Source organism: Eptatretus burgeri, chromosome 14 (assembly GCF_056783735.1).
Source record: "Eptatretus burgeri isolate ZD-2024b chromosome 14, Ebu_testis_v1, whole genome shotgun sequence".
NCBI lineage: Eukaryota > Metazoa > Chordata > Myxini > Myxiniformes > Myxinidae > Eptatretus > Eptatretus burgeri.
The window spans coordinates 37,821,950-37,848,380 of NC_140974.1; the positions used below are offsets into that span (position 1 = coordinate 37,821,950).

General features: G+C 44.5%; 2 protein-coding genes across 4 annotated transcripts in view; one reads left to right on the forward strand and one right to left on the reverse strand.

The window, feature by feature from the left end:
* The window catches only part of DNAJC19 (DnaJ heat shock protein family (Hsp40) member C19), a 94,283-nt gene extending 82,090 nt beyond the window's left edge, over nucleotides 1–12,193 (reverse strand). The window contains exon 1 of the mRNA XM_085854408.1: nucleotides 11,960–12,193. Within this exon, the coding sequence (XP_085710534.1) occupies nucleotides 11,960–12,178 (219 nt within the window). The 5' untranslated portion in view covers nucleotides 12,179–12,193. The remainder of the gene's footprint in view (nucleotides 1–11,959) is intronic.
* Nucleotides 12,194–13,438: 1,245 nt separating this feature from the next.
* LOC147012985 (F-box/WD repeat-containing protein 5-like) overlaps nucleotides 13,439–26,431 on the forward strand; it is a 48,170-nt gene continuing 35,177 nt past the window's right edge. The window contains exon 1 of one of the 3 annotated variants that reach the window (XM_085854407.1): nucleotides 13,439–13,571. Coding sequence is in view for 1 of the 3 variants with exons in the window: in XM_085854404.1 (XP_085710530.1) it covers nucleotides 13,942–13,948 (7 nt within the window). In the remaining 2 variants the exon portion in view is untranslated. Of the gene's footprint in view, nucleotides 13,657–13,801; nucleotides 13,949–26,431 lie in introns of those variants that run through there. The other 2 variants (XM_085854405.1, XM_085854404.1) reach the window with 2 other exon arrangements.

The window sequence follows — 26,431 nt, forward strand, 5'->3', positions numbered from 1 at the left end:
GAGGGGGGGTACAGAATTATGGGAGAGGTTGGGTGTACTGCATGGCTGAGGGTCGGTACACCAGGGGTGGGTGGGGTTCGATTTGTTTGAGGCGAGTGGAAGTGTGGTGTATTTGGGAAGGGAGTGGTGTGTACCAGAAGAGGTTATTCAGACTGGTTCTTGGCTCTTCATTCCAGCTGGGACTTGACTCTCAGGCAGGTATTTGGCTCTTTATTCAGGCTGCTATTTGGCTCTCATGCTCGTACATCAGATAGGGTTAACTCAGTCTGTCATCCTTCCGTGGTTGGCGAAATGAGGACCAGTGTACTGGTTTTCGGGGCATCCCATCAGCGGCAGAGCCGCACTCTCAGCCAATGGAGGATGAGGACGACACACCTCGACGTGCATCACTCTGGCCCAGCCCGACAGACTCCTCCGCCATGTCACGTCACATGCACAAAAAGGACAAACTCCGAACAGGTGAGGGGGACATTGGCAGGTTTGTCGATCTTGAAGAATTACAATGAAAACCAGAGTAACAATAAAAGTATTAAATGCACGTTTCACTAACAATATGAGTTCGCATCACAAGGGACAAAGGGGAGTGCAGCTTGGTCTCTGAACATTTCATTGGTTGGAGTATTGTTTTGTCTCCGACTACGGCGGCCATCTTTGTGAAACGTGACGAAGCACGTCGAAATCGCTTTGTCCTCTTCCCTGGCGGCATGGAAAGCGGTTGATACGGAACCAGTCGCCTGGCAAGCGATAGCAAGCCGCTTGAGCCCTGCAGTTTTCGTGTGTGGTGACACGATGCCGGTGATGAAAGCTGCGACACTGAAGTGATGTTTCACAGTAAAGTGACACGACACCTGTTGAGCAACATTTAAAACATGTGAAACGTGTTTCCACAACCCTTCCGTCCATCATTGGCCCGGTGTAGGTATTGCTGCACAAAACGGCATTTTCACAGAGCATTCCGTGTGAGATTCGTTCAAAAACAACGAGATCCGCTTTTCCAGTGACTCGAGTTGTTCTAACCAAGATGGCGGCCCGGCGGCGACACGTCACACCGGTTGTGCTTCTTCGATGTCTTTTACAAATCAGTGAAAACGAATCGTGATAAGAAGTAAACTGCTCAGATACTCTATTCTGCAGTTGTACATTTATATTCGTGTCCATCCAAATCACATCGACCGCACCTTGGTAACTGTTGCTTGGTAACCTTCGCGTGTGCTTGATGGGCCTCAGGCTTCTGACGTTAAAGTTCGTTGGAAAGAAACTGGTGTTTAATTTATATTAATTTTATTTTACCTTCCCGGATGTTCCATGGATTATTTAATCGAAAGGATAATTACGGAAGGATAAATGAGATAATTTAAATACTTTCCTGAAATAAGATTTAATGGAGTTGAGGTGTGACGTCACCACAACCAACGAATTAAAATGTATTAATTATGGACAAGTAATTAGTTAAAAACATGTGGGAACCTCACCGAAGTTTCACCGTGGGGAGTGTGTGAGCTAATGAATTGCGACTGGACACTCCACATGGACAAGACCGATGCTTCATCATGTTCGGCAGCCTAAGCAGGGGGCGGGGATCGAACCCCTCACAGGACCAGGTCCGTTTCACCAGACTCTGCCCGTGAAATTACCCGCTCAGACCACTCGGCCACCCATTCCCACTGGTTTTACAAGAGAGTTTTATCCCTCTTAACCTTCGGGTAATGGGGAATTCACTCTTGCACCACTCATCACATCATATAACCACATTTTTATTCATATTAACCCCTAGTGGATGTGGATTTCACTCGTACACCACTTACCATGTCATTTAACCAAATTTTAAACCCTTTTAACCCCCAGGGGATGTGGGTTACCCTAACAGTTACCCTAAACCCCAACAGCTTGAACCAAAATGCTCATATTGGGTTTCGATGGAATAAATCATTAGTAGGTAATCATAAATTATTAATTTTGATTTACTTCAATTACTTATGCATTGCTTAACACATTTTAGCATGATTTATTCTCTTAAAACTTGGTTCACAGAAGAAACCTGTACTAACCTGTTCCATGGTCAGGTTGTCAGCGACTCAACCGTCTCCCCCACCAGGTTTTCTGGTGAGGAGGGTGTTTGGATATGGACACCCAGCAGGACTAAAAACAAAACCTGTCAAAGGGCGGAGGAGCTCATTGTGAGCCAACGGCGATCCATATCTAGTGCCCAACTGTGTCCACGGACGTCCTTCTGCAGTTGGGTTACTTTTTTATTCGGAGGTTGGTGGCAGGATTTGCACTCTGGCCACCGTAAAACTTCATTCCGCAAAACACAAAAAAATCTGAAAACCCACTCCGTGGTAGTACCGCCTGTGCAGCTTCCCTTCGCAGGGCAGCTCACCGGATGACGGGATTGGGGCAAAGCCTTCGGGACCCCCAATCCTTGATGATATGAGGGAAACCACGGGGTGACATCCCTGGGTCAGATTGTGGGAGAGTGTGTCGGAGTGGTGCTGAGGTGTCGTCCACCAGACGGCGGTCTCCTTGGGTTAACCTGAGGCGGTCCCTTCGGGTGGGTGCCTGGAATGTCCTATCCCTAAGAGAGGATGATCACCTATCTCTGTTATTATCTGAGCTCAAGCGTTTGGACATCGGTATTGCAGCTCTCTCTGAGGTTCGGAGACCGGATTCCGGCGAGATAATGGTGGGTGGTTACACCTACTATTGGTCTGGTCGCTCTGATAGTTACCATACCCAAGGAGTGGGTGTCGCTGTGTCCAATAAGCTGACCCCAATGATAATTGAGGTAACACCAGTCAACAAGCGTATTATGAGATTAAGGATTCGTCACTCCTTAGGTGTCATTTCCCTGGTCTCTGTTTATGCTCCGACTGAGGCGAGTGATCTCACCGTGAAGGACGGATTCCATGCCACCCTCGAGTCTGTGGTTGATCAGTGCCCCAGACGAGATACACTTCTAGTCTTGGGGAATTTCAATGCATCGACTGGAACTGATAGGGATGGTTATGAGATGTGTGTTGGTCCCCATGGGTCAGGAACTATGAACCAGAATAGCACTAAGTTCCTTGACTTTGCAAGAAGTCATGGACTGAGGGTGGCTGGTTCATGGTTTCAGCGCCCACAAGCTCATCGCTGGACTTGGTATTCCAACGCTAGCGGTGTGGCAAAGGAGATTGACCATGTCCTCATTGACGGTCATTGGAGGATGATCCAGAACTGCAGGGTCTACCGGAGTGCTCAGTTCCTCAATACTGACCACCAGCTTGTTGTAGCAACTCTAAAGCTGCACCTTAAATCCTGGAGAATGGTACCATCCCAGCCTAGGTGTGATGTTGGCAAGCTTAAGGATGAAAGAGTAGCTTAGGAGTTTGCAAACAGGCTGAGTGGACATTTGGGGGGTCTGTGTGCTTTGGGGGGTCCTGAAGAGTTGTGGAGTGCCTTCAAGACCACCGTCCTTGATGTTGCTGGTGGATGTCTTGGAACTCACCGCAGGGCAAAGAAGAATTTTGTCTCTCAAGGGACACTGTATACCATTGACCAGAGTTGCAGGGCCAGGCTGAATGGCAGAGTTGAGCTGTTCAGGGAGCTGAGGCATAAAACTGTACGTGCACTGAGGGTGGACAAGGAGGCCTATGTGCGAGGAATCTGTGAGGGGGTAGAGCATCACCTGTGGACAGGTGATTCTCGTCCCACTTACAGGGGAATTCGCGCATTGCGTTCATCCAAGCCCATCCCTCGGAGCACTGCTGTTAGAGCAGAGAGTGGTAGGCTCTTGACAGAGGAGTCTGAAGTGAAGGCCCGCTGGGCCGGTGACTTTGAGCGGTTGTACCAGGCTGATCCCCCAGCTGTCGAATTGGACGTCAAGGGTGTTACAATCCCTGTTGCTGACCCTCGAATCAACTGTGGTCCACCTTTGCTTGTGGAAACTCGGGCTGCGGTGAACCAGTTGAAACGGGGAAAAGCTCCAGGGATCTGTGGCATCCATGCTGAACTTCTCGAGGCTGGTGGAAATGCTGCACTCGTGTCGTTGCATGCAGTTTTGTGCTCTGCCTGGATCACAGGCATCATCCCAACTGATTGGAAGAGGGGCCTTGTTGTTCCTCTCTGGAAAGGGAAGGGTGATCGCCAAGACTGCAACAACTACCGAGGGGTGACGCTGCTCTCAGTGCCGGGCAAGGTCTTTGCTCGGATAATTCTTGATAGGGTTCGCCACCATCTGCTTGAGTACCAGCGTCCAGAGCAGTCAGGCTTTACACCAAAGAGGTCAACGATTGACCGTATCATTGCTCTTCGTGTCCTCACCGAACGCAGGCGAGAGTTTCGGCAGGGGCTGCTTGCAGCCTATGTTGATCTCTGTAAAGCGTTCGATTCAGTGAATCGGGATGTCCTCTCGAGGATTCTTGGTCTTTGTGGGTGCCACCAAAACTGATCGATCTGGTGTCTGAACTCTACTCTGGTACTAAAAGTGCTGTGAAGTGTGGTGATACCATCTCTGACTTATTTCCATTTGTTACTGGAGTTCGTCAGGGGTGTGTACTGGCCCCCACACTTTTCAGCACTTGTATGGACTGGATTTTAGAGAGGATGTCGCAGAGATCAAGCTGCGGTGCATCGTTTGGGAATGTCAAGATCTCGGACCTTGATTTTGCAGATGATGCAGTCATCTTTGCAGAGACTTTTGATATCCTTTTGGGGGCCCTCGAGGTGCTGAATGAGGAATCGGAGCCGCTGGGATTACGGGTTTCCTGGGTCAAAACTAAGATCCAGGCTTTCAATGACATCTTGGTTGCTGCTATCCTGTTTGTACCTGTATGTGGTGAGGATGTTGAGGTCACAGAGATTCACTTCCCTTGGCAGTGATATTCATGTCTCTGCTGGCTGTGAGTTAGAGGTCAATAGACGTCTGGGTCGGGCCTGGGGAGTCACGGATTCACTGGATCACGGGGTGTGGCGCTGCCGGTACCTGTGCGGGAGGACGAAAGTCCGAGTCTTCAGGTCCTTGGTACTTCCAGTCTTGCTCTATGGATGCGAGACTTGGACTCTGACCAAGGATCTGAGATGGAGACTTAATTCCTTTGGTACCAGGTCTCTTCGGAGAATCCTTGGCTATCGCTGGTCGGATTTTGTGTCCAACGAGCAGTTGCTGAGAGAGACTCGGATGAGATTTGTTACCTGCATGGTCCGTGAGTGTCAGTTGCGGCTGTATGGACATGTAGCTTGTTTTCCTGACGCTGATCCTGCTCACCAGATTCTCTCAGCGATGGAGTCTCATGAGTGGAGGAGGCCAGTGGGTCGACCACGTGCCTCGTGGTTGCTGCAGGTTGACAATCATCTCAAGGAGATGGGGATCGGCCTGGCATCTGCCTGGGGGATGGCCAGACAGAGCCCGCTGGAGTACCGGCGGAAAGTGGACGCAGCGACACGCTGTTCTGGCACATGCTCCCATACCTGACCTGACAGTCGAATATGACCATATTTTACGTAATTTTAGTCAAAAATAGCTTTCAACTTGAAAAAAGCTCAAAGTTTGATGGTCTCTGAATGACTTAATATTGTAAGTGGAGCAATAAAATTTGGCCAAAAGTTTCATTTTTAAGTTCTCTGAGCAATTCAATTTTCATATTCTCACAATGGGGCTCTGTGTGATGACCACAGAGCTCATTGTAAACCAAAGTCACCCCGACCCCCAAATGGCCATTTTTGCGGTATTTCATCAAATGATGATATCTCCTTAATTAAATGGCTAGTCACGGGTGGGCCTTTCGACCTCACCACAATCGTGCCAATTGGCCAGCCGCGCAGGGATAGGGTTGTTCGCCAAACTCGACCTGCCTAAGTACCTGCACGAGTAGTTAACCGGGCGATCGTACCTCGCCGCAGGTCGGCCTAGGACACGAACCGTTTTAGCGGTCCATTCCGTGCCTCAGTGATAACCGAGCGGTGTTATCGCCGAACCCGACGGATGTGATTCTATTTACTGGGTGCTTACACCCTTCTACCAATTCCTTCCGTGATTCAAGATGGAACTTTCAAACAAGGGAATGGATGCAACAAAACAGGGAACAGTTCAACAAGCACATTTATTTCACACTCAGACAAGGCACGTATTTACAGCCAGACAGTAAATCATGCACGTAGGAACAGTGAAAGAAAGCAAAGGCAGAGTTACAACCTAATATTTATTCACAAATTTACTTAAACAGGTTTACTTTACAAGACGGCACCACCACATGCACTTACACAAAAGCAAAGAAAAGCCACCCTCAAAGTCAAGGGTGGCAGACAGGTCCGTGGACCAAATGTACGTGGAACCTGGAAGAGCGGCCAGTTCCACGAGACCAAAGGGTCTTACCCGCGCCCTCGTGGCGCGATGGCGGGCTAGCCGCAATGTCAGCGTAGCCGCGCCTGACTTCGTGCCCCTGGCGTGGCCGGTGAGCTCTCTCCGGCGTTCTCCGCGCAGGCACGTGTTTCACAGTCGGCACCACAGTTGGGGAAGGTAAACGACTTAAAGCTTCACAATTACCATTAGCCTTATCAGGTTTGAACCTCAAAGTATACCAATGTGCACTGAGAGTAATACATCAACAGATAACCCTCAGTGAAGCGAACTGTGGTACAGGCTTGTCTTCACCCAACAACCGAAGCAAAGGCTTGTTTGTGGTCAGTATGGATTGCAACCATACGTCCCCAAACATACTGGTGAAAATGTTTCATTTCCAAATTGATGATCAGCCCTTCTTTTTCAACCTGTGCGCAATTACGTTCTGCCAGTTTAAGAGTTATCGAAGCAAACGCGATAGGTCGTTTATGATGAAAAAGCATCCACCGATAGGAGTATAGGACCAGGGGTTTATCACTACTGAAGTAAATCAAAACATCTGCAAGATGTGAGCAAGCGCTTTGCCTTCCTCACTCTGCACCGTACCCCACTTCCATACGACGCCTTTACAGACGTAGCAACTTATTAAGCGGTTTAAGAACAGTGGCAACACTTGGCAAGAACTAATGGTAATAATTCAACATTCCAAGAAAACTTTTGAACTGCGATAAATTCTGAGGTGCCGGCCGGTGCCACCACAATGGACTGGATGGACTGTTGCACCGGCCATTTGCTGGTCACATCAAAGCAAGAAACCCAATACACAACTGAATCAACCAGAAAGGCACATTTGGCCTTGTTCAGATGAATCCCTGCCGGCCTCAACCACCAGAACATTTCCTGAAGGTGGGACAAGTGATCTGTTTCATCTTTACCAGACAAAAGTACATCATCCAGTCAAACGACCACAAAAGGAATTGACTTCAGCACATTTTCGAGAAAGTGCTGAAAACATCTGAGGCAGACGACATCACAAATGTTAGACATTTGTCGCGGTGGAGACCATGATGTGTACAGTATTGATCGTTGTATAATCCTTCAATTTCTCATCCAACTCCAGTTGCATGGAAGCTGACGTGAGGTGCACAGGGAAGGACAAAGGAGAGAAAACAGGTGTTTTAAAATTGATGTCACAGTGAAGGAGGAATCGGGAGTCTTCGGAAGCGAACCTGTGAAGGTTTAATGACCTATCAATTTCTTTGCCACGGCTGCTGAGCTTTTACACACAGTGTGCGGGTCCGGGGAGGAGATTCAGCTTATCTTTGTACGTCTACCCTTTGAGGTATTCTTTGCTGAACTCCCTCAACTATTAATTGGACCTGTCTGTCGGACATTGCATTTCACTTGTTATCTTGGCGACGATATATAAATCTCTGCTCTTTGTATTCCCTCATTGGCACCATTTTGGGTGAGTTATGTGTCATTTTGAGAAGGCACTCGGCGTGTTGACCATTGCTTACTCTAGGAGCTTATTCGTCCCTCCAAGCTCTCCTGTTCTTCAAACACTTTGTTCTTTTCAGTTTAGAGTTCCCATCTTCATTATTTGTGGTGCAGCTGTAACGGCTGACTCGGGTTCTTCTCTATGCCTTGGCGATTCACCTTCTGAGGACATGTTGAACGTGATAGAACGACTACCTGTGTCGGCTTCATCACTTGTGCACACCTGCCGTACTTTGATTCTTCCAACAGGGCTCACAGCCGAACTTTCACCCATTAATAACCTGCTGGAGTTTAATGTGCGAATTGCTAGAGTCAACCGAGTTGCCAGTTGGGAGTCGTGAGTTTACATATAGCTGCATTACTGTAAGTAACGTTCGTACTTGTTTAATTTGAGGATTCTTTGGAAAGTCATTAATTGTTACATTTAATTTATATTATTGTGCTTAAAGTAGACATGAGGGATTAATAAATATTTCTGATAAAGTTACTCTGCTGTCTCCTGTCATATGTTGGTTTCACTTTTAAAACAACACTAAGGGCACATCAATGTCTTCATTTCCATACAGCCATGACGCCCTACGGCCTTCGGGTTACGGTGCATTTGTTATGGCACCTCGAGGTCGACACGTAACATTATCAAGAGCAAGGCAGAAGTTATACCAGGAATTAGGGTGGGGAGGAGGAGGTGGACAGTGTGCAACAAAATACGATGCAAGACAAATACAACATGAAGAAGAGGAAATTTAGAGAAGGTGGAAAGAGCTCTTTGAAAGATTACTAAATTTGTAAAATGACAGACAGGCATCGAAAACTGAGGGACATGTGAAGGAGGTTCAAGCGGAGAAGGTTAAAACGCACATGCCAAAATGAAAAGAGGGAAAGCCTGTGGACCACCTGAAGTTGCGGTCAAGTTTGTGAAAGCGCGAGGAACTGAGGGGGTTAAGTGGAAAGTAGAGTTGATTTGGAAAGTGTGGAGTGAGGAGAAGATACCTGATGATTGAAGAAAGAGCATCCCAATTTTCAACCAGAAAGGGGAGATTTTATACCGTGTTAATTACAGAGGGATAAAATTGATGGAGCATGCCATGAACATACTGGATAGGATCTTTGGGACCAAAGGATAGGTCCTAAGACTTAGGAAGATTGTGAACATAGATGAGATGCAGAATGGATTCATGCAAGGAAGGGGAACAGTGGATGCGATTTTTCATCACGAGACAGATTCAGGAAAAGATGCTGGAAGAAATTGAGAATCTGAACTGGGCATTCGTAGATATAGAGAAGGCATTTGATATAATGTTGCAGATTTGGCAGCCATTTGCACACAAACAGACAGCAGTCCCATAGTTGAGTTATTTCAATAAGTTTGTGTTTATAGTTAGGGTGCCGTCCTTCTGTCTAATGGGTTAATTTCATGTGTGCGCTGCGGGTTTCTTTATCATCAGGTTTTTTTTTTTACATTAAACCTCCCCTTCACTCCATCATCGCCATTATGCACGTGTTTGGGGCCACAGGCACAGGCGGGGTGAGGTCGACTCTTCCCAGCGTGATGGGTGTGCCTCGGAACCAATGAGGGATAGCAGTACCTCAGAAGCCCCCGACCAATCCAGAGACGAGTTACCTCAGGGCGGCCCTGCTCAGCCAGATGAGATGTTCGACCCCGACCAATCCAGAGATGAGTTACCTCAGGGCGGCCCCGCCCAGCCAGATGGGATGTTCGACCCTGACCAATCCAGAGACGAGTTACCTCAGGGCGGCCCCGCCCAGCCAGATGGGATGTTCGCCCCCGACCAATCCAGAGCGAGTTACTTCAGAGCAGACCCTCCACCCCCCCCCCCACGAGGGGGGAGGGATAAAAAAAGGTCGCGAGCTGCTCGTGCGGTGGAGAAGTTGGTTGGTTCCTGCTGGTTGAGTTCGTGGCTCCTGGTCAATGGTCGTGCTGGTCGGAGTTGGCGCTCATCCTGGTTGGTGTTCGTGTTCGTGGTGCTCGGGTCGCTGATCTTCGTTCGCAGCTGGCCAAGTCGCTCCTTGGATTCTGGAGGCATGCGTTTGAGTCCCACCGAGGCGGGTTGTGTGGGAGCGAGCCAGCTGAGGATCCCGTTTCCTTCCATGGAATCCAAGCTCCACAAGTGTGGGTCGGTGAAGACCACACGAGGCGGACAGGTACCAACCAGACCTTGAGCCTCAGCTCGCCTTCCATCCGAGCTGAAGGGCCAAATAAAGACCCAACGGGGTCCATTTCTTTTGGGTGTGTGTGTGTGTGTGTGTCTGTGGCGCCGTTCTGTAAGTAGAAACTGTTAAGTGCCTTCGATCACTGAACATTGCCTGCATTTGTTTTATTCGGATTACTCTGCTCTGTCCCCCCCCTCCCTTATAAATAAACCCTCTTGTTAAATGTTCCAGTTCGTTGCCTGTCGTTCCTGCCATTGACCCAGCACGGTTCGTGCTTGAGAACCAGTAAGCCGATTGGGCTGTAAGTTGTTCATTTGGACCGACGGACTTTGGTAATTCCGCTTGGTTACACTGGACCGAGGTCGCTAGAGTGACCCAGTTCGACAGAGTCCGTTGAGGGTGTGACTTCCCCGGTAATTTGACGACGTGGGTACTTAGGTATATTGAAATTTGGCTATTCACCCTACCCCACGTCGTCAGAGAATTGGCTAGCACGGTCCTTAAGTGACCCGTTGACTTCGGAGTTCTCCGGAGAGACGACCTGCAATTCCGGGTGTTCGGTGGGAGACGGCTCTACAGCTCCGCCTGGCTGCTGTTCCTCGCCACCGACCCCTGGCCCACAACAGTTTGGTGTCAGGAGTGGGTTCGGACCTCTCCATCTCCATAGAGAAATTCACGGGACACGGATCAGGGGTGTGCGAAGCAGCAACCCCCCCTCCCCCGTTCCCTCCAAATTAAGAGCGTTTTAAATTGTTCTCAGGACGATTTATGGCGAGCCATGACGAGCCAAGACTAGCTGGCTCAGGTGGGTTTCGGTGTAAGTGTAGTGGAACCCATGGTCCAGGACGACACCCCCCATGCAGGAAGACATTACCCCACAACCAAACCCAGAAGTAGTTTTGGGAGTGGCTGGGGCGGCGCATGAGCGTCCCCCACGTGCAATTTCCCCCACGGACCAGATGATGGAAATGATGAGACAATTGATGCAAGATGTGCGAACAACAAAAAACGAAATTAAAGTGAGTGCACAAAACATAAGAGGGGAAATGCAGAGCATGGGGTTGAACCTTTCTGGAGGAGATGAAAGGCAAAATGGCAGAGGAGATCGGCACTGTACGTGGGGAGATGACCGAGCTTAAAGGGAGTGTGGAAGGTGTTTGGTCCGCGATGGAGACGGGTAAGGGAGAGGTAAATGGACAAAATAATGACGGTTAGACGAGAGGTAGACAAACCAGGACAGGGGGTAAAGGAAATTTAAAAAGGACAAGGGCAATTAAAGAAATAAGTGGAAAAGAACACGACGACGATCGAAAAGTTAAAAGAAGGCCAGCAGGAAACGAGGGGTGAATTGGAAGCCGTGAAAGAGGGATGTAAATTGTGATGAAATAAAGGATGAAGTGACGCGCGATCACGTGTCGCGCGGCTCGCACACGGGACAGATAAAACCGAGATGCCGCGCGGTCGGTGGGATTGTCCCTGGGGCAGTGTCATTTCCGGCGGTGGTTCACCTGGTGCTCGTTGAATGGTGAGAATTGAGAGTATACCGGACTCCGTGCTTATGCTGGCTAATTGCTGATATATTTTACGGTGATCGACTGCACATGTATGTATTCCTTTTGTGTCTGTAGAGACGGCTTCAATCAAGTGAAATAAAGCCTTATACTCTGAAGGTTTTTCTCTCGCATTCACTTCATAAATGAAGACACGAGGAAATGACAGGAATAGTTCGAGAATTGTGACGGAAGGCAGAAACAGAGACAGAGACGTGGGAACTGGGAGAACGACTGAAGAAACACATGGACGAAACGAAGGAAGAATTGGCAGAGACGCAAGGGGAAAGAGAGCAGGTGAGGGACGAGGTGAATAAAATAAAGGACGAGCAAGCACCGATGGAGGGGAAGGTAAAGGATATTAAAACGGAGCTGGTGGAATGTATCGAGACCCAGGGCGAGCATCAGGCTAACCTACCTCAGGAACAGAGGGAGACGGTAAGCTCCCTCGAAGCGAGCCGGGACCAGGTGGGGCCGGCGGAACCGCGCGCGATCGCAATCCGGCGCGAGACCCTCCACGTCGGAAACGAGCCAGTCGATGGCGAGTGTTGTGTGGATTTGGAACACGCGGGGGGTTCCCACGTGGGAGCGTGTGCGGGGCATCACGTGCTGCATCATCCTTGAGCACACCATGCATCGCCTCTCCTGCCCCCCATTCGTTCTCACAGCACACCCATTGTTTGCCAAATTCTGCCTCAAGTGGACTTCAACTCTGCTGTTGGTGTTTCCCCCCCCTCTCTCTCAACTGTTATTACCTCCAGTCCTCCACCAGCGAAGGTGAAGGAGGGTTTGTTTTCAATCCTTTCTGTCTGTTTGTTTGTGAGCAGGATATCTCGAAAAGTTGTGGACGGATCCGGACGAAACTTGGTGGACAGGTTGAGTGTGTGACAAGGACGAATTGATTCGATTTTGGTGAAGATCCGAATCCGGATCTGGATACGAGAATTATTTAATTTTTAAAAGTGATTTTTCACCATTGAGAGATGGAGCCAAAAACGATGTCGTACTGTACAGCATGATGTTTAAAAAATGTAATGGGCCCGATATGTTCTCGTGGATCAGGCATGTGGTGGAGGTGTGCGCTCTTCCGAGTGCCCTTCTAGTTTTGTCCTGTTGTATCCTAATCCGTTCAGTGTCCTCGTTGGAGCTCTTCCACGAGCCTCGACTGTACATGCAAAAAAAGGACATTTGATAACTTCTGTCAGTTATTATAATAGAGAAACTTGAAAGTTACCGACACACGTCAAGGTGGACATGCTATGATCAACAAGGACAAATGTGTCCAAGAGCAGCGTCCTAAAGGATTTGTCGGCTAAAAAAAAAAAAGTTAAAAAAAAAAAAAAACAACAACAACAACTTCCGATATTTCTTCACGTGCTTTCATTCAGCCAATAGCGAAACCCGTCATAATGTATTTATGATATATCGTGTATTTACGAAATAAATAATGTATTTACGAAATTACAATACGATAAATGGAATAATCTTTAAATAGTAACGTGAACTTTTCGAAACTTTAAAACAAATGTCCGAATATATTTAAAAGTTCATGATAGACGCTCTCAAAAGGCACCCTCAATGGGAGGATGTGTACATGTGCTCAGTATTTAAGGCGATCCGGATCATGTATATACAAGAGCCGAGTCCGAGAGATTAAGGTTTTGTCTTCAGAAGAAGAAGAAGAAGAAGAAGAAGAAGAAGAAGAAGAAGAAGAAGAAGAAGAAGAAGAAGAAGATCTATGAGCTGCTAAAAAGAAAAAAACCAACGAAAGAAAACGTTTTGCAACCTTTCACGACGCCATGTCGGTGTTGTCAACGACAGCTCTCGTAGCGTTCGGATTCGTTTTTTTTTTTCGCTCTTTCCAGCAGAGCCATCCTCACCTAATGATGTTTCGAGTGCAATAAAACATCGTTTTTTTTTGTCCTAGCTTATCTTATAACATCCATTTAAAAAACTGATGACGATCCCACCTGAAGGAAAAAAAGAAGCAATGAAGTGCATGGGTTGAGGAGGTTTTCTTCACGCCTTGGGTAAATCACGTGACTCGCTTCTCACTTTTACACAACTACTACGATTCAAGGTTGAACATCGTCGCTGTGGTGAAATTTGTCATCGGTAAAAATTTTTTTTTTTTTTAATATTTCCTCCTACATATTGTTTGATTGCATACTGAAGAAATTTTCTCGTCAAACGATGCTCCATTTATATAAAGTCTTTTGATTTGCGGAGGCGTTGAACAACGACGGTGATTTTTTTTTTAAAGGATAAAGGGGAAACAAGCCAAACGTAGCGTGTCTGTCGGGGAATAGGCAGACAAAGGGTGGACAAACCACAAACCGCCTAGCACGATGAGATTAAGGGAAAACTGAAGTAATAATCAGACTCAGAGGTCTTGCTCCAATGTACAGTAAGTACAGTATCTGCGAATCTTGAATTGTGTTGCCATGACTCCGAAAGTGGTGTGGAAGAGCAACGTGCTAACACAACACGTCATGTGACAAAATGCTTGAAATACTGTTGGTTCGTCGACAGCTTGGCCACACACACACTTCCCCACGGCTCGAATACGAGTGTAGTCGAGTCATTGAATGCACACAAGCGTCGGATGCATTGGACAGTGTGGTGTGTTCGGGGAATAAAAAGCCATTTGTTCCGTCCACGCAGAGGCCTCACTTCGGCCGGACACGTCACGAGAGCCAGGATGATGACGTAATAACTCGGTCCTGCCAGCTCGATGACGTCATGGTTGGAGAATCCGCTCTGAGTTTTGCAGGCTGGTGGTTGGAACTTAAATGGGATGTGCTGCTTCCTTGCTTGGCGCTTGGCAATCAGTATTTACAAAGGATGCATCACGGGCAAACTAGCATTTACATGTTGCAGTCACGTGATCTACTTATTGCAGCTCCCGACCCCTCCCCCTTGGGAGGGTCCTGAACACGTGGCACACCTGGGGTTGGCAACCCAAATAATAGTAACAAGTCTGAAGACGACGATGGTTCACGAGAGGTATTTGACGATGTATATTGTTTCAGAAGTCAGGATGAGACTGATAATTTTTGACTAAGTTATAAAAATGATCAACATGATGTGGTGCGGGTGACGGGTTATTAGCTGCAAAATGTCGAAAACCCGGTTTCGTTCAACAACTTTCAAAATTTGACCTTTGCATAACCTTTAAAGGTCACAAAACAATGTTGTGGACATTAAAATAAGGAAACAGGATACGTGCTATAGCTTATTGGAGTTAGTTCGTCGAAGAAGGTCGAAAACCCGGTTCAATTCCCACAACTTTGAAAATTTGACCCTTGTGGCCTTTAAAGGTCAAGGATTATGACCTTTGGTGCAAAACTTCCTCTTGAACATTCCAGGAACAATATGACGTCATATAGGCTAGATGGCATTTCACACTCCTCGGATTATCCATACTTTGATGAAATCAGCGTAAAAACAAACTTGAAGGGGGCGCCACAGGCAAGGTGTTCGAGATGGAGCAAAATGGTTTCAAGACTTTAGGTGGGGAATGACCTCAAGATTATGCATAAAAAAATTATCATCCTATCTCTCAAAGTTTTGTGCGGTTGTGCGATAATTTTTTTTTAATTTTATTTTATTTTTTTTGGTCAAGATTCGCAATTTTCTAAGTTTTTGACCTTGTGACCTTGACCTTGGGATGAAAATGAAAAATCGGACAACGACAAGTTTTAGATAATTCATTTTTCTATTCAAATACTGAAGAACCCATTCCATTCAGTAAATTCCCTCGGAGAAGATAGATTTTTTAATCCGACTATCCCCTAAAAATGGCTATTTTTTTGGGCATGGCATGCCCAGAATGGGCGTAGCACGCCCTCATCCAGGAAAACACAACTAGACATTGATATCGAACACATAACCAAGTTTCATCAAGATCGGATCAAAGTCCACGGAGTTTTGCTCTGGACAGACAGACACACAAACAGACAAGCCGGTCGGTGACATGGGTGGTCGCGACATAATTGCATACTAGTGATACAGTTTTTGACGGATCGGGCTGAAATTTTTTGACAAAGAGGTTGATTATACTGCGCATAAAAGCCTGGAAGCCCACTTTTGATTTTCAAAAAAAACAATTTTTTGGGGTTTTTTCTAAAATTTCAAAGTCCCGTTGCTAGGCAACAGTGGTGTCCATAGCAACCGTGCTCAAAAGCATAGAACTAGATCCTGGTATGAACCCTACCTGTCAAGTGTCATCAAAATCGGTTGACTCCTCTGGCCTCCAGAGTTGTCCATTACATACAAACAAACAAGCGGGTAGGCGACATGGGTGGTCGCGACATAATTGCATACTAGTCATACAGTTTTTGACTGATCGGGCTGAAAATTTTTGACAAAGTGTGATTCTAGTCCGCATAAATGCCTGGAAGCCAATTTTTGATTTTCGAAAAAATATAATATTTTAGGATTTTTCAAAAATTTCAAAGTCCCATTGCTAGGCAATGGTGGCGTCCATAGCAATGGTGCTCAAAAGCATAAAACTAAATCGTGGTATGGACCTACCTGTCAAGTTTCATCAAAATCGGTTGACTCCTCTGGCCTCCAGAGCTGTCCATACAGACATACAGACAGACGGAAAAAGTGAAAATAAGGGTACTCTAGCGACCACCCAACAAGCCGGTAGGCGACGAGGGATCCGCTAGGATCGAAGCGCTGGATACGATGCTTTTCATTCTGACCGATCCACCGACGAAGATTCATTGCCAAGACGTATTGGTTCACATACAATTGTTCCTCTGCCTGGCAAGATTTTTCCTATTGCGTATTTTGCCAACTGGCACTCCTCAGAGTGGAGATGGAGGAAAGTATAAATGACAAAAATGTTCTACCAACCATGTTCTATCACCATGCCAAAACGCAATTGTCTACATCCAATCGTTTCGCCTTGGCGATTTTTCACTTGGCATATTCTCGCAACTGGCACCCTTCGGAGTGGAGATGGAGGAAAGTTTAAATGACAAAAAATGTTCTATCAACCATGCTCTATCACCATGTCAAGACGTATTCGTTTACACTTATCCGTTTCGCCTTGGTGATTTTGCCCTTTGCATATGTTTTCCAACTTCCGGCTATGGCTCGAAAACCGGAAGTCGGAGGTCAACCACGTAAGAAAACATTTTTTTGTAGTTCTTGAATAGCTCTATCATATGGTGCAATAAAATCGCTATCGAATCCTACCACTGCAGCGCTCGGGACGAATTAATGAAAAAATGACGGTAAATAGACACCCTATTTTTGAAGGACTACAATTTGAAAAATAAAACCTAAATTAAAAATCGGCTCGAGTAAAATTTTCTAAATATCTCAATGTTTAATTCTGAAGTCTCGTTTCTCCACATTCAAAACTGTAGGACAAGTTTTGAAAATAGTGAACGTAGGTCGAGAAAAAGTATTTTTTCGAATTTTGCGTATTTCAGCCCCGACACCCTTGGTGATCGAATCTGGAAAAATGCTGCGGTTCAATTTTGTAGTAGTTATTAAACTCTATCCATACACCGAATTTGAACGTTCCGCCGTCGACGGTTTCCGAGGTCAAGGTCACTTAACATATTCCCTGGTTCACCACCTTTCCGCATTCGGAGGGCTGCCATTCGGAAACTATGAGAGATAGAGGAACGTTATGCCGTCGCGATAACTAGATGGGGATGCAAGGAATAGGCAGGAGTTGGTCCGGTCGCTCTACCTATCATAGAAGCCGTGCTACGTCAGTTATCGTTTGGGTTCTTAAAACGCGGTTTTTCGGCCGCTGCTTAGCAACGGGTGGTTGCTTAGCAACGAAACTCAAACACGCCTTCTCCCAGCCCATATGGCACCTGATCGAAATTGGTTTGCTGGTTTGTGCTGTGGAGCTTCACGTTGCAGACACACACACACACACACACACACACACACACACACACACACACACACACACACACACGGAAAACCTGACAATAAGGGTACTCGAGCGACCACCCAACAGACAGACACACAGACTTAATGAATATAGTGGTCACTGGCTGGTGCTCGTGAACCAATAATAATGATAATAATAAAAGCCGTTTTTTCCAACTTTAGTGGAAAACACAATATCTTCAGAGGTGCAATGCATGTAACCCCTATTTCAAAAATCCAGGATCATTGCTCAACTCCACTCATTCATCCATCTTTCTCCACACCTGTGGAATCAACTTACACATTCTCTTCAATATCATCCCTCCTTCCAAGGTCTTCAAGACAGCTGTTCACGGGCCACCATCTCAGATGGTCCCCAATCCAAAACCATGATCTTTTGTCCTCTCGTTAAAGCCCACCCCAAGCCCAACTCTTTCTAAATTTACAGTTTTTCCTGAGAGTTTCCTTCTGTTTTCATCTTGTTCACCCCATGAGTTCTCCCATACCCCTCTTTCCTCCCCACCCGTTATTACCTCCACCACCAAAGATAGAGGAGGTAATGTTTTCACCCCTTTCTGTCTGTCTGTTTGTTAAATGCCAGAATCCTTCGGATTTTGGCAATTATGCTGGTCGGTTGTGTGTGTCATTCTGTGTGTCTGTTTGTTTGTGTGTTTGTTTACCCTGTAGCAGCCACACCGTTTCAGCGATCATGACCAAACTGGGTACAGACATCAGCCATGGCCCAACTTAGACACCTGTCGTTTTTGGTGAATCTAGGTCAAAGGTCAAGGTTACCGAAAAACGGAAATTCTTATTTTCGCAATAACGTCCACTAAAATGGTCGTATCGACTTCAAACCAAATCCAAAATGTGTATCTTCCAATAATGCATCCAACCATATGTCCCATTGGGGTGTCACACCAACACCTTGCTTAGCGGTTGGGGGTCGAATGTCAGGGGGGTCGGGTCAAAACTTTCAAATTACGATAAAAACGCCATTTCAAGTCCGATTCACTTCCAAGTTATGATCATGACCAAACTAAGTGCTATAACTCATTAAACAGTTGCACTATCGACTTATAAGAACCAAATTTATTTCCAGGTTTTTGTTTTTTCATAGATCATAGGGATATGACAAAGTTTTTCCGGCAATTCCTTGCTCAACGAGCAATTCCGTTTGTTTGTTTGTTTACAGGATATATCAAAAAGTTGTGGACGGATTTGGATGAAACTTGGTGGACATGTTGGGTGTGTGACAAGGAAGAATTGATTCAATTTTGGTGAAGATCCGGATCCGGATCCAGATCTGATAATTTTTAAGTGATTCTTCACCATTGGACATATGGCGAAAACTATGTATATAGCATGATATCTCATAAAGTTGTGGATGGATTCAGATCAAACTTTGTGGACAGGTTGGGTGTGTGGCAAGGACCAATTGATTTGATTTTGGTGAAGATTTGGATCCGGATCTGACTCCTAGAATTTTAAAAATGATTCTTCACCATTGAGAGATGGGGCTAAAAATGATATCGAGCATGATATCTCAAAAAGTTGGGGGCGGATTCGGCCGAAACTTGGTGGACTGGTTTGGTGTGTCGCAAGGACAAATTGATTCGATTTTGGTGAAGATCCGAATCCGGATCTGGATATGAGAATTGTTTGATTTTTTTAAAGTGATTCTTCACCATTGAGAGATTGGACCAAAAACGATATAGTACTGTATAGCATGATATTTCAAAAATGTATTGGGCCCGATATGTTCTCATGGATCAGGCATTATGTGGCGGAGGTATGCGCCCTGCCGAGTCTCCTTCTAGTTTGTCTAATTCTCTGTTTTATCCTTCATCCCTGCTTCAGGTGTCCCCCCCCCTGCCCATGCTCTCTCTTTCTCCACTGTTCCTTTTGTCCTGTTGCGTCTTGATCCGTTCAGTGATCTATCCCTTCCACGAATCTTGACTTTGTATACAAAAACAATGACAATCATAATAAAACAGGACAGAGATGCACACCTTAATTTGTAATGTTGCAATACCTGGTTGCTGATCACAAACTTTTCACATATTCTACTTTATTACACTTTACACATTGGTGTTTTTACTACTATCGTCCTGATGGTCTCATTTTCGAACTAACGCACACACACACACACACACACACACACACACACACACACACACACACACACACACACACACACACACACACACACACACACACACACACACACACACACACACACACACACACACACACACACACACACACACACACCCTGTACACAATTAAATATTGATAAACTGGAAGGGCACTCGGTAGAGCGCATGCCTCCGCCCTGTAATGCCTGATCCACGAGAACATTTTGGGCCCATTACATTTTTGAGATATAGTGCTATGTATCGTTTTTGAGTCCTATCTCTCAATGGTGAAGAATCACTTAAAAAATTCTCGTAGTCAGATCCGTATTTGGATCTTCACCAAAATCGAACCACTTTGTCATGGTCACACACCTAACGTGTCCACCAAGTTTCATCCGAATCCATCCACAACTTTTTGAGATATCATGCTATATATCGTTTTTGGCCCAATCTCTCAATGCCTGCCTGGTGTTGGCTTAACGGTTAGGGTGGCGGGCTTTGGATCCAAGGGTCCTGAGTTCAAATCCCGCTCAGCTGTTGAATTAATACCAGGTGGGGTTAACTCGGCCTGTCATCCTTCTGAGATCGGCAAAATGAGTGGCAGCATGCTGGTATACTGTGTCGGAGTGGCGACCTGTCCAGGATTGTGCCAAATAGCCAAGGAGACTACTTAAGCAGCACCAACGCTCGACACAGAGTATGGTCCCAATCTCCTCCTCTCCTCCTCTCATCTCAATGGTGAAGAATCACTTAAAAAATTCTAGTAGTCGGATCCAGATCTGGATTTTCACCAAAATCTAATCAGTTCATCCTTGTCACACACCCAACTTGTCCACAAAATTTCATCTGGATTTCATCGTCCACAACGTTTTTGAGATATCCTGTGCACAAATGAACAAACAGACAGAAAGGTTTGAAAACATAACTTCCTTCACCTTTGGTGGTAGAGGTAACAAGACAAATTTAAATTTGGCGCTTCTTTGATACTGTGAGAGTCTCATTCTGAATCTCTCTTGGACGTCCCTCATAACTCGGAAGTCAGGCCTCTATATCAAAATCTCTATATTGTTGCTCGGAGGTAGTCTATGATGCGGGAACCAATCCACCATGTCGGTGTAATTGCGACAACAAAATACAGCACAATAATTCACCATTTAACAGCTATTTTAACAAATGTAAATACAATATAAATACAATCAATTTGTCGTTTCGCTGTGTTTGCTTTTGCTTGTACTCCAAGATAGCGGATAGCAAGTCACAGGCACATCCTCTATTGAAGGGGGAGTTATCAAACGTTATTAAAACAACATCTCTTATGTTATTTAGATATGTCATTCATTATTGGGATTCTTGCTTACCTGCAAAGTGAGGATCATGGCAATGCAAGCTTTTTAGAAGAGGGGTTAAAATTATAAACTGAGGATGGAGGTTGTCTGAAATAACTGATGTGTGCATGATGTGTGGAGTATAATGTGAAAGGCATGCTCACTGAATTTGCCAGTAATCGTATGTGTTTTCCTGTTTATCTTTACCAATGTTCTCAAGTATTATGTTATCCTTTCACAACAGGGTCATTCTGTGTCAAATCAGCCAAAAAAATGAAATTCTGTGGTGACCCCCTCAGATTTTCCTGAAAAAATTCTCAAAGCTACCTTAACATATATGAGGAAGGTTTGCCAAGTTATAGCTCAAAATTCCAACTAGTGTCCGAGATATGGCCCTACAAACACCCTCGGGGTGTTTCAATTCTGGCAGTCGCGAGTTGCAGATTTGTATCTGAAGCATTTTTGGAGGGCTCTAAATTCGAGAGTTTTACAAACAGAGTTCTGAAAATTCACACAAATGGTGTCTATTAGTGGGGCTTTCAGAATCTGACATCAAAAATGTTCTACTTAAAATACTTTTTAAGATAAGTACTCTCAAAAGTAGTGATTTGTAACATGCAGTCAAAAAAATTTGAGTTTTCAAATTGCTGCCAACAGTCAGTTTATTCATCATGAAGAATTTTGTTGCATGATTTACATAACTTAGTGACTGGATCATTTACACAAGAAAACTGAAACCTTTTGGAGCAAAATCTTGGGTGCTATAGGTGTCTGAACTTTGCTCCAGACTCAACAACACTGAAATTTACCCCGGTTTTACTCCGTGTTCACCATGTTGACAGTTACACAGCTCTTTTAAATTTTTGTCACTTAAAGACACACACATAGGCAAACTGTGGTAGAAAATTCAAGAGTTGTTCTCAATCCCTTCTATTTTTAAACGATTTTTATAAAGGCCCACTATTTAAAAAAAATATGTTCGATGAAAGATTTAGAATAAAAGCAATAGGTGTGCTTTTGAAGTGGAAGCCATGTCAAGAATTCCTAAGCTGACACCACAATGAGCATGCAGTTGTGTTTCATGGTCAGAATCTATGTTTCTTTTATAACATTATTAATCTCATATCATCAAATTAAATTTACACATAAGCATCAAATTTATACCAAGTAAATACTTGTGTAAACCTTTATGTTCATGCAAAATATCATAAATGTGGGGTTTGAAGTGTTGAAGTAATTTACAAAAAATGCATCAATTTCTCATGATTCTGCAGTCCCAAAAGCTACTTTTTTAAAAATAAATTTTTTACTAACAAAGGTATAGAAACTAGAATGGGCACTCGGTAGAGCGCATACCTTCGCCTCCGCTACTTTTTTGTTCTTGGCATGAGAGTGGGGGGAACAGAACAGTGAACATTTTGGTGTTGGTTTCATGCAAATCGGTTTTGATTTGACCGTGTTATGACAAAAACCACATAATTTGAAAGGTCGTGACCCCACTGACCTTTGACCCCCAACCGCTAACAAGGGTAATGACTTAATTGTGTCATGTCGCCCATCACAAGATTGGGCAATGAATTCTGAACATTTTGGCATCGGTTGCATGCCAATTAGGTCAAAATTGACCGCGCTATGCTAAAAATACGAATTTGACCTTTCCGTGACCTTGACCTTGACCTTTGACCCGATCGCTCCCAAAATCTAATCAAATGTTCCTTGCATAATAACCCATCATCCCACCAAATTTCAAGCGATTTGGTTTAATACTTTCTGAGTTATGCGAATAACACACACACACACACACACACACACACACACACACACACACACACACACACACACACACACACACACACACACACACACACACACACACACACACACACACACACACACACACACACACACACACACACACACACACACACACACACACACACACACACACACATACATAGCGACCAATACATAACCTTTCTCAGAATGCGAAGGTAAAAATAAAGATATTTTAAGGAAGTATGACTTAAGTGGAATCTAACAATATATAAATCACTTTAGTAAAGCTTAAAGAAGTGTACCAAAATTAGGCATGAAGCACAACTCTATCTTATTTAGGCTTTAACCTAATACACAGCCCTGTAGTAATTGCCAATGCTCATTGTTACATTTTATTATATCCTGGCAATTATAAAACTAATCACTGTTCACTTTGGACAGTGGATCCAAGTACATTTGTCCAAACAATTTGATATGAAATTATGAAAAAAAAAGTTGAATCAGATATTGTACCGACATTTACAAATGGATGTAGACTTTCGTACAATGTACATCAAGTATATAAAGAATTACATCTGCAAATGAATATTTATAATGGTAATTATCATGATCACATTATGTGTCTTAATTTGTAGTTGCGATTGGTGGCGGCCTTAAACTAAAATATCCTTTAAAAAAAATGTGAGCCAAATTAAAGTAACCACATACTTGTTCTGACCAAAAAACACAACAATTTGATCATTGTGGTGCCAACTTATAAATAAAATGTTTGGCATGGCTTCCACTTCAAAAGCACACCTATTGCTTTTATTCTACATCTTTCATCGAACATGTTTTTTTTTAAATAGTGGGCCTTTATAAAAATAAAAGGGATTGAGAACAACTCTTGAATTTTCTACCACAGTTTGCCTATGTGTGTGTCTTTAAGTGACAAAAATTTAAAAGAGCTGTGTAACCGTCAACATGGTGAACACGGAGTAAAACCGGGGTAAATTTAAGGGTCGTTGAGTCAGGAGCAAAGTTCAGACACCTATAGCACCCAAGATTTTGCTCCAGAAGGTTTCAGTTTTCTTGTGTAAATGATCCAGTCACTAGATTATGTAAATCAGGCAACAAAATTCTTCATGATGAATAAACTGACTGTTAGCAGCAATTTGAAAACTCAAATTTTTTTGACTGCATGTTACAAATCACTACTTTTGAGAGTACTTATCTTAAAAAGTATTTTAAGTAGAACATTTTTTGTCATTCTGAAAGCCTCTCTAAAGGCCCTGTCACACCTTGACGATTTATCCAACGTATGCCTGACGTGTGCAAAATTGGGCTAAAATGCCGGCATGCGTCAAATACGTTATGGGTAAGTTTGTATATGTTAAGAGCACGCTGGCATACGTTGTAGTACGCTGGAAAACGTCGTAGTTTGCCGAGCTGTTAGACAAATTTTCCATGCTTGAAATTTCCCGACGTAGGCCAGCGTATGACTCACACGTTCCACATAATGCTGGCCATAAGTTGTAGGCACGATATGCGATCGTTGACACACATCGACACACGTTACTTGTAAGGTACTAATAAGTCGAAACGCGTCGAGGTAATGTTTAGCGTACCCGAAACTTATTTCTAACCTATGAGTAACGTGTTGTAGGCACGTTACGTGATCGTTGACACACGTCGACACACGTTACTTGTAAGGTACTCATAAGTCGAAACACGTCGAGGTAATGTTCAGCGTACCTGAAACTTATTTCTAACCTATGAGTAACGTGTTGTAGGCACGTTACGTGATCGTTGACACGCGTCGACACGCTACTTGTAAGGTACTCGTAAGTCGAAACACGTCAATGTAATGGTTAGCGTCAGTGTTCCAGACTCCCTGTTTTTTTTTTTTCTTCGGTATGACGGTCATGTTGACACTTCGATTTCTAGTGCGGTTATAATATAATATAATAAAATATGATTAAAAGGCTGCCGCTCAACGATTTAAATCATAACCTTCATACCGAAGAAAAAAAAACCCCCCAAAAAACAGGGAGTCTGGAACACTGACGCGAACCATTACCTTGACGTGTTTCGATTTATGAGTAACGTACAAGTAACGTTTGTCGACGTGTGTCAACGATCGCGTAGCGTGCCTACAACTTATGCCAGTGTATGCGGAATGTATGTCATACGTCGAGTACGTCGAGAAATTTTCAACATGCTGAAAATTTCTCGACGTACTCGGCGTACAATGACGTATGCCAGTGTACTATGACGTATGCCAGCGTGCTCTTAACGTATACAAAACTTACCCATAACATATTCGACGTGTGCCAGCTTGGTTCGGCAATTTTTTCATACGTCGGCATACGCTGGCTAAAACGTCAAGGTGTGACAGCTGCTTCACACTTCGATGTCTAGTGCGGTTATGATTTGAATCGTCGAGCCGCAGCCTATTAATAGCCTACACCACGTGATCGTCGGCAATACGCTGCCGCGCTATGCATAAGTTAGATTATCGTTGGGCATAGGTTGTGAACGCCGACAACACGCTCAGCATTCGTTGGTATAAGTTATCTATATGTAATTGAAACATTCTGTGTACGTTACTAATACGTTATGCAGACGTCCAACACGTTATTATACGCTCAAAACTTAAAAAAACATCAATAGTTCAGCGTACGCCAGCGTTTTACATACATTTTGATACGTTGCCATACGCTGGCTAAAACGTCAAGGTGTGACAGCGGCTTAATAGACACCATTTGTGTGAATTTTCAGAACTCTGTTTGTAAAACTCTGGAATTTAGAGCCCTCCAAAAATTCTTCAGATACAAAACTGCAACTCGCGACTGCCAGAATTTAAACACCCCGAGGGTGTTTGTCGGGCCATATCTCGGACACTAGTTGGAATTTTGAGCTATAACTTGGCAAACCTTCCTCATATATGTTAAGGTAGCTTTGAGAATTTTTTCAGAAAAATCTGAGGGGGTCACTGCAACCCCTGGCTGAAATGACACGGAATGACCCAACACTCAGATATTTTCTTAAAATCGATAAAGAAAAACGGAGGTTCAATTGATCAGGGTCGGGAGCTGCACATAAGTTATGAAAGAGCTGCAGGCGGCTCCGGGGCCAGAGGTTGCTGACCCCTGTGGCACACAATGCCTCCTGTGTTGTCTTTGTTGAAGACCACACGGTGCTTAAAACTTCGGATTAGAGCCTTCCCTTCTGGGAAGTTACACCAGTTGGTGATTCCTTCAATCTAGATTCGAGCATATTGACCTTCCGAACGACAACCAGATTATTGTGAGTAATGATATTTCTTAATACTGGAACAATTAAAAACCTTGCAATCTGACTACATCTTAATATTTTACATTAATAGCAAAATATTTTGATAAACATTGAATCCAGTTATAAAATAAGATATGAGAGGGGTCAAAAGTAGTTGTAGTTGGGGTAAGAAAGGAATGTGATATTGGAGTGAGTGGGTTGGTGGTGTCCTTGCTTACTGGATTTTACTCGATTTTGAGACGTACTTTAAAGCTTAGCTTATGTGCCCCTCTTCATGGTGTCTTAAACTACTCTAATGTAGGGGTTAAACTTCAAGGGATGGTTGGACCAACGCTTTTCAAGTGCAGACTTAATTATCACAATGTACATGGAATTATTAGTCACCAATAGTTAGATGTACAGATGAGTCATATAAATGAACCATTTCTGAATATGGGCCTGATGGTGTTTGGCTTTGTCTTTCTGATC